The 8,014-nt window shown below is 54.8% G+C and overlaps 1 protein-coding gene across 2 annotated transcripts in view; it reads left to right on the forward strand.

The window, feature by feature from the left end:
* Positions 1 to 6,645, forward strand: part of RPS6KA2 (ribosomal protein S6 kinase A2) — a 296,626-nt gene extending 289,981 nt beyond the window's left edge. For both annotated transcript variants that reach the window (XM_061207550.1, XM_061207549.1), the window contains exons 20-21: positions 2,761 to 2,898; positions 3,578 to 6,645. In XM_061207550.1, the coding sequence (XP_061063533.1) occupies positions 2,761 to 2,898; positions 3,578 to 3,703 (264 nt within the window). In that variant the 3' untranslated portion in view covers positions 3,704 to 6,645. The remainder of the gene's footprint in view (positions 1 to 2,760; positions 2,899 to 3,577) is intronic.
* Positions 6,646 to 8,014: the final 1,369 nt, after the last annotated feature.

Below are 8,014 nucleotides of genomic sequence, written 5' to 3' on the forward strand. Positions count from 1 at the left end.
GATTGGATGAAGCCCACGCACATTATGGAGAAGTTGACAGATTTAATTGTTAATGTCACCTTCACTGAAACATCTAGACCACTATTGGTTCTTTTTTTGGGGGGGGTGGTGCTGTGTGTTGGCCTCACCACACGGCCTGTGGGATCTTACTTCCCCAACCAGGAATCGAACCTGCACCCTCGGCAGTGAAAGCGGAGAGTCCTAACCACTGGACCACCAGGGAATTCTCTAGATGAGTGTTTTTTGTTTTGTTTTGTTTTTCTTTTTTTTCACTGAAGTATAGTTGATTATGTAAGTTTCAGGTGTACAACATAGTGATTCACAAGTTTTAAAGATTGTACTCCATTTATAATTATTATAAAACTGACGGGTGTTTGACCAAACACTGGGTACCATGGCCTAACCAAGTTGACGCAGAAAATTAACCATCACACTTTTAGGGATGTTGCAAAATCATTGCCCTGAGTGTTCACAGACTGATCAAGTAGAGCTCTGGTACAGGGGTGTATTTCTGTCATTAAAAAATACTTTGAATTGGGGCTTCTCTGCAGCTGCACCATTTGTGACCAGCCCTATTTCTCTGTCCATCAGACTTGGAATTCCTCTCTAATCAAATAGTAAATTTTAGTCCAACCACAGTAAGAAACAGCATCAACAGTCTATTTCCTGTGTTTCTATAAAATGACCAGAGGAGGAGAAATTCTGGGGTTCTGATTCCAGCTCTGCCATTACCATCTCTGTGTGACCTCATACAGTGATGGTGGAGGTGATGAAGGTGGTGGAGAGGGTGGTGGAGATGGCAGAGGAGATGATGGAGGTGATGGTGGATGTGATGGTGAAGGTCATGGTGGAGGAGATGGTGGATGTGGTGGTGAAGGTAATGATGGAGATGATGGGAATGGTGAAGGTCATGGTGGAGGAAGTGGTGGAGGTGATGGTGAAGGTCATGGTGGAGGAGATGGTGAAGGTCATGGTGGAGGAAGTGGTGGAGGTAATGGCAGCTGGCATTTAGTGAGCACTTCCCCTGTGTCGCACCCTGACACCCGCAGTGCTCCTTCCATCCGCTCTGTTTTGAATGAGTATGGGAATTGTCTTAGTTCCGGTTCCCACAGTAGAGCCACAGACCAGGACTTGGGTGCTGGTGGTTTCTTTGAGAGGTGATTTCAAGCAGGAGTGGGGGGCAGGGAAAAGGTGGCAGGAAAGGAGTTCGTCAGGTACAGGACACATTACCAAGGTCACAGCTGCAGGGAGAGGGCTTCGCTGCCTCCCAGGACCTTTTGCCGACTTCTCCCTGCTCCTTCCCTGCCATATCTTCCCCTCGCTCATTCCCCTGTGCCTTTCCCCGCTCTGTGCTCACCACACAACAAAACCTCCAATCCTCCGAAAACAGGCAAAGCCTACGGATTTGTATGTTTTTATAATACTTTATCTGCCTCCTGCATGCACTGTATAAAAACACACTGCTTTACTATGAGCTTTTTTTTTTTTTTTAGCCTCGCCACGCAGCTTGCAGGATCTTAGTTCCCCAACCAGAGACTGAACCCCTGCCCTCGGCAGTGACAGTGCGGCGTCCTAACCACTGGACAGCCAGGGAATTCCCTACTGTGAGGTCTTGAGCAAGTCAATAAAGGTCTCCCTGCTTTCATTTTTTACACATGGAAATGGGGAGAACAGTCCTTCCAGGAGATATTTGTTTCAAGAAGTTACCAAGATTAATGTTATCAAATATTAAAAGGCATTGTATTTCTCTGTAGAAGAAGGATATTGTATTAGTGTATAATATTTCTTTGTTGCAGTTGATGACCACAAATTCTGTTGAGTGGTTCAACTTCACGTTATACAGATACTCTAACTGATCTCATTTCATTTTGGAATGTGATGGGAACAGTAAAGGAAGGCGAGGAGGCTAGTGGAAAAGCGCGGACTCTCGCCGAGGCTCTTCCTTGGACACTTGGTGAACAACTATACACATCACGTCTTCACCTACAAAACAGGGTTGTAACATTCACCCTCTTTCCCCCAAGGACAGCCCTGATGGCTCACAAGAGCAGGTGCCTGAAGCGTGTGAAGACAGTCTCGTGAATTCCATGCAGACGCCAATCACGTTTCTAATTGTACATGTGTGTACATGTAGGTACACACATTTGCATGTATTGCCACATGTAAATATAAAGTGGAGCTCAGTCCTTAAACCCATTGTGGGAGTTTTTGTTGCTATTACGTTACAATCAAATAAGAAAATCACCTCTATGGAACATGAGCCCCTTTGGACACAAGTAATGGCAACAGATTGTTAATTCCACAGTTCGTGATTATTTTTAGCAAATATTTGTGGATTTGAGGATAGTAATATGTATTATATGTGATAAAATGTAACCGAGGACATTGTTATGATTGGTTTATATCTGTGGGATAGTCATTATTTCAGCTTCTCCCTTTGGAAGGTTATCGTTTTTACTCAAATAATATTTCAGTAACTTACACCCGCTATTGAACGTCTCCACATTTGATTTCTCTTCAGACATAAAATCTTTAATACTGTGTAAACCTGGGGTGATCCACCAAGTTGACGATGGTTAAAACTTTAAAAACAAATTCACATGTGTCTAAACCTGGAGGTAGACGTTTGGCCCCAGGTGCGGAGCTTCACTCTCAGCACGGTGGTGAGGTTTCGCCGCGAGGAGGAGGAGCGGACTTCTGCTGGGAAGCTCAGAGAAGCAGCAGCGCTCACTCCCCTCCCCCGCCGCCCTCCCCCCACAGGATGTCGTGTCCAAGATGCTCCACGTGGACCCTCACCAGCGCCTGACCGCGGTTCAAGTCCTCAGACACCCGTGGGTGGTGAACAGAGAGTACCTGTCCCCAAACCAGCTCAGCAGACAAGACGTCCACTTGGTGAAGGTACCGACCGCCGGTCCCCGCGGCAAAAGGGTGGGAGCGGGGCTCCGGAAAAGCTGCTCTGATACCTGCACAGCTAACCCCAGGGGTCACAGGGTGCCGGAAGGGAACCAGTAACAGGCCCAGACAGGCATCCCAGGTGTATTTACGGTTACTTGGTTCACCCCATACATGCGATCACATGCCAGACTCTGAATAAGTGACAACTTCTGTTAACACAGAAGGGGTGGACCCTCTTCTGGGAGGTGTGCACTGCCCCCAGCCGTGCAGCGGCTGGGGTTCTCCTGCTGGGAGCCGCCCATTCAAGACCATCCGAAGGTTTAGAGCTGCTCCAGGAGGAGCCCAGTCACCCAGGTTGGTCCTGGATCCTCAAGATGGGCAGAGCTGGGGTGCCATTGCCAGGAGGGCACCCCAGGGACCCAGCAGCCGCAGAGCAGATCGGGGGCCGGGAGGACCTCACCCCGGGGCTCCCCGTGAGCCCCAAGCGTCTACCCCAAGTCACCGCACGGTTCACAGATGGGGTCGGGGGGGGCGGGTGGACACGGCACTCAGAACAGCATCCTGATGTCTAAGAGCTGGTGCTCCGCGGTCCTGAAGGAAGGCCTCCCGTAGCCCAGGCTCGGCGAGGCCCAGGCCGGCTCGGGGGCCGGCACCGCGTCACCGCCGCTCCCTTGTGTTGCAGGGAGCGATGGCCGCCACCTACTTCGCTCTGAACAGAGCCCCCCAGGCCCCGCGGCTGGAGCCTGTGTTGTCCTCCAGCCTGGCCCAGCGCCGGGGCATGAAGAGACTCACGTCTACGCGGCTGTAGCCGAGCCCGGCGCCCGCTCATCCTGCACCTTCTCATGCAGCCGGAGAGGATCCGGGCGGGTGGCCTCCCGACGCCGGGCTGTGCCAGCCTTGCCATCTCCGCCCCCAGCCCACCAGACGGAGTCCTTCCGCCGCGGACCCTGCCAAGCACCTGGAGGCGCCTCCGGCCCGTGGGTCTCGCGCAGTCATGGCTTGTGTTTCCGTGGAGAGATGTGTTTTCCAGTTATAAAGTCAGTACCCTGGTCTGATTCCCGGCACACACAGCCCAGGTGTCACGGTGTGAAGGTGACGGTTAACGGCAGAGCCCTGGGGGCCCGGCTTCTGCGCCTCTGCCCTTGCCCACGGCTGAGTGACCGGTGGGCACAGGGCGCCTAGGAGCAGACGCCTGGTCCCTCCAGATGATCCAAAGAGCCCTTGTCTCATTGCCCCCCACTTGGGACTGAGGCCCCCATGTTCTCTCCTGTTGCACATCTGATGGGGTGAGGCCACCCCAGCACCGGGGGCAGCAGCTTCGCCTAGGTGGCCGCGTTTCATGAGAATCGCTCGCGTCCCCGGGAGGGAGCCAGCCAAACTTGTGCCCACGTTTTCGCGTTCTCCTGAGGACCGGGGCTGCAGGAGCGACTGATTCTCACTCCCACCCCGGCTCAAGGGTCGCCGCAGCCGCCCCGAGCTTCCGAGAGGGCCTGGGCTTCCCTGAGCGCTGGCTTTCCCCTTTCATGGAAAGTGTGTGGCCCGTGGGAGCCCTCAGTTGGGTTGCCTCCCGTCGGTCCCTTCTTGGTTCCCCTGGAGACCCCTGACCCCCGCCCGGGGCCAGAGGGGAGCGGAGGATGTGTTGCCGAGAGCAGGGGCGCCCTTTGTGGAAGCTGTGCTTTTGTGGCGTGCTTTGTATTTCTGTTGCACAGGTCTGTCCTCACCTGACATGTCAGGGCTATTTGATGTTTCCCCTGGGGCGTGTGAACACAGGAGTGGGTGTGATGCAGGGCGAGCCACCGCCGGGGCCTGGAGGACAGAGGCCTGTGTCCTCCCAGCCGGCCCCGAGCCAGGGGGCCACCGGCCGGCTGACCGGAGGGCCCTTGCCCACCGAGCTGTGACTGGCCAGCATCGCTGGGCACCCCCTGCCCTCGGGGGGAGGGGGAGCTCCTGTTGGTCTCAGCCGGGTTTTCACCAAGAAGACAATTTTTCAAAGTCCCTCCATTTCAACTCACACTGGTACCCAACTCGACCGACAAAAACAAAAACAATGCCGCCTTCTAAAAAATAGCTCCCTAGCTCGGTCTAATGGTTTTCAGACCTGAAAATATAAGCGTATCGCAGAAGCTTTAATTATCCCGTGAGCCATTTTTTTTTTTTTCCTCAGAACCACAAGGAATAAAAAGGTGGGGACAGATTCATGTACCTGTTTTCCCACAAAGCCCTCTTGGGCACTTCTCCTGTTTCTCAATAGAAAGTGCTTTTTCCCAAGGCTCAAAAGACTTCCACCCACAACAGTTTTGTTTTAGGTCAGAACTATTTTGTCTGTTATTAGAAACTTAGGAAAACCTGGGTAGTCCCAGGTCACAGATTTTGCCCTCCCAGAAATCGACAGTGGCCCTTGTATCTTGTGTTTGCCGCACAGGCAACGGCCGGCCCATCAGCCTCCTGGGCCTCTGTCCTGGGCTTGTTGGCACGTTGTCGGTTTGCTTGAAGTCTGTGTGTTGTGATGGAAGCGGACAGAACGGAGAGACAGAGATGAAGCACGGCTGGGAGAGCGGCCAGCGCGTGTTCTCTGTGTGTCACACCAGCCCCCTTACGTGTGCAGCCTCAGTTCTGACCGTTCAGAACCCCGCGGGGATCCCGGGACTCGCCCCGCACCGGACCCCGCCCGTGGCAGGGGCGCCCCCGGCTCTGCTGAGCCAACTCGAATGCCCTAAGATACCTCCACTCCCTCACCCTTCTCCAAAACAAAGTGGTACTTGAAACCCTTCTGCAGAGAGGCAGCCTAGAGAAGCTGAGAGCCTATTTTTAATTGAACTGGCTTAAGTCTTAAGTAGCCAGTGGCTGGGCTTCCTAACCGGCAGTCGGTATGTGAATGAAGGTGCGATCACCGCGTTATTCACCTGTACGGGGCACCTCCACCATTCACGCAAGGCCTTGCGGGATTTGCACATGTGGTGTGACATCCCAGCAAGTTAACTGGCTGCCCTGCCCTCCTGTAGAGTCAGACCCCCTCTGGATCACCAGAACCACAGACTTGGTTGTGATAAACCCGAGCCCGGGGTCTCAGGCCTGTGGCCCTGCCGGTCCCTTCCGTGGCTCCCACTATAGTCTCATCCACCCCAGTGCCCGCCCACTTTAAGAGAAACACCTGACGCCCCCCGGAGGGAGAGCTTTGCCCGATGCTGCCCCCCACGTCACACTGGGCAAGAGCGAGATCTCACTTGTTCCCCAGGGGCAGTCGGTCGTGGTTTCAAACTACCCGCGTGTGTGTCGCTGTGTGGAAGGCTGTCAGGGCTCTGAGTGGTCATGGCTCCGATGCGAGCCAGTCCTGCTCATTAATGGCGTGACCCAGCGCCGCTCTGGGGTGGTGACCTTGCTTCACTGGGTCCCTCCAGCACAGGAGGAATCTGATCTGCACTTGTTCTCTCCCACGTGGTTTGGTGGCCCTCACTGCTCCAAGAGCCGTGGGATTCTAGAATGGAAAGGACGCCGCAGGTCCTGAGTGACGAGGAGAAGCCACCCGCAGGCTCAGGGCGTCACCGGGAAGGGACCCGCCAGCTGCAGCCGAGCCCGCCCTCCCCCGAGGACACCGCCAGCACTTTGTGTCCCTGCCCGTGTCCGTGTTTACAGGGGACTCTCGTGTTCACGCTTTATATTTTATGTTGGAGATGGGCGGCCACTCTACGATATTTATTACGCTTTCCAGACTTTCTGAATAGATTTTTTTAATAAACATGGGTTTTATGAAGTGTAATATTTTTCTAGCATAACTGTGATATTGGACTTTCTATACTGTCACGAATAACAGCCTGCAGGTGAGCTTCTTACCAGGCCCTCCCCCTCCCCTTGCACCGCCTTCCGGCTGCTCCCAGCCTCTGCTGCCACCAGCTGGCCTCTTCGTGGGGGCGGGCGGCACAGCCGTCCCCCCACCCTGAGAGCTGTGCGTGCACGGGGGCGCGCGTGCATGCACGTGTGGGTGTGTAAGCGCGTGCCCAAGTGCGTTGTGTGATGCGCGTGTGTGTGTGTGCGTGTGCACGTGTGAGCACGTGTGTGTGTGTCCGCTCCCCGTGCAGCCCTGCAGGAGACGGGATGGTCGTGTTGGTAGCGAAGCAGGTGGCCCGGGTGGGCTGCTGGGCGCCATCCCCGCGGTCTCTCCTGGGTGTACCACCTGCCGCCTCACGCCCATCTTTTCTTCGTACAGAAATAAAACAAGAAGCTACGCTGTTGGTCGTGAGCTCTGCAACCTAATCTCTTCTTCCCTTTTGGTCAGTTCCTAACCTGCGTGTGTCAGCCGGTGGGCCCCCCCCACGCACACATCTCTGCCATCGTGTTGGGGGCTGCTTCCCCAGCAGCTGAGGGATCTTCCCGAGATCCTACAGCCTCACGGTGCAGGAGCAGTGTTGAATTTCAGGGCCAACAATAACGCCCAAGGAATTCTTTCTCCTGCTGCCCCAGAGCATGCTCAGAAAACGCCACCTGGAAGAGATTGAATTGGAGAAAGCATCTCTTATATCCAATGTGTGTTATCTTCTATTGCCACTGTGATAAGTTCCCTTAACCTGGTGGTGCTGAACAATTTGTTACGTGATATTTCTGGAGGTCACAAGTCCGAGATGGGTCCCATGGGGTGAAATCAGGGTGTGGGCAGGGCTGCATTCCTTCTGGGGGCTCCAGGGGAGACCTTTTCCAGCCCTCTTCCAGTGTCTGGAGGCTCCTGGTCCCTCCCTCCAGCCTCAGAGCCAGCCGCAGGGGCCGAAGCTACGGCCCTCACATCTGTCACCCACCTGGAGCACCCAGGACACGCTCCCTACTGTAAGGCCAGCTGGCTAGCAACCTGAATTCCACCTGCCACCTCAGCTCCCCTTTGCCCCGGGACCAGCACGTGACATCTTCGCGGGGCCCGTCACTCTGTCTGCCTGGCCAGCGAAGATCTGGCCACACGTTTCAGCCTGTGTGTGGTTCACAGAGGGACGAGATTCAGGAACTGTGATGCTTTGGGGCTTTGCTTTCTCAGAAGCTGACAGGTTACCTGCCGCAGTCTCGTGGATGCCGGACCGAGACACGAGACTCCGGGTCAGAGCCCACCCACCCCCATAGCAAACAGCGAGACCCCGTG

Source organism: Eubalaena glacialis, chromosome 12 (genome assembly GCF_028564815.1).
Source record: "Eubalaena glacialis isolate mEubGla1 chromosome 12, mEubGla1.1.hap2.+ XY, whole genome shotgun sequence".
Lineage (NCBI taxonomy): Eukaryota > Metazoa > Chordata > Mammalia > Artiodactyla > Balaenidae > Eubalaena > Eubalaena glacialis.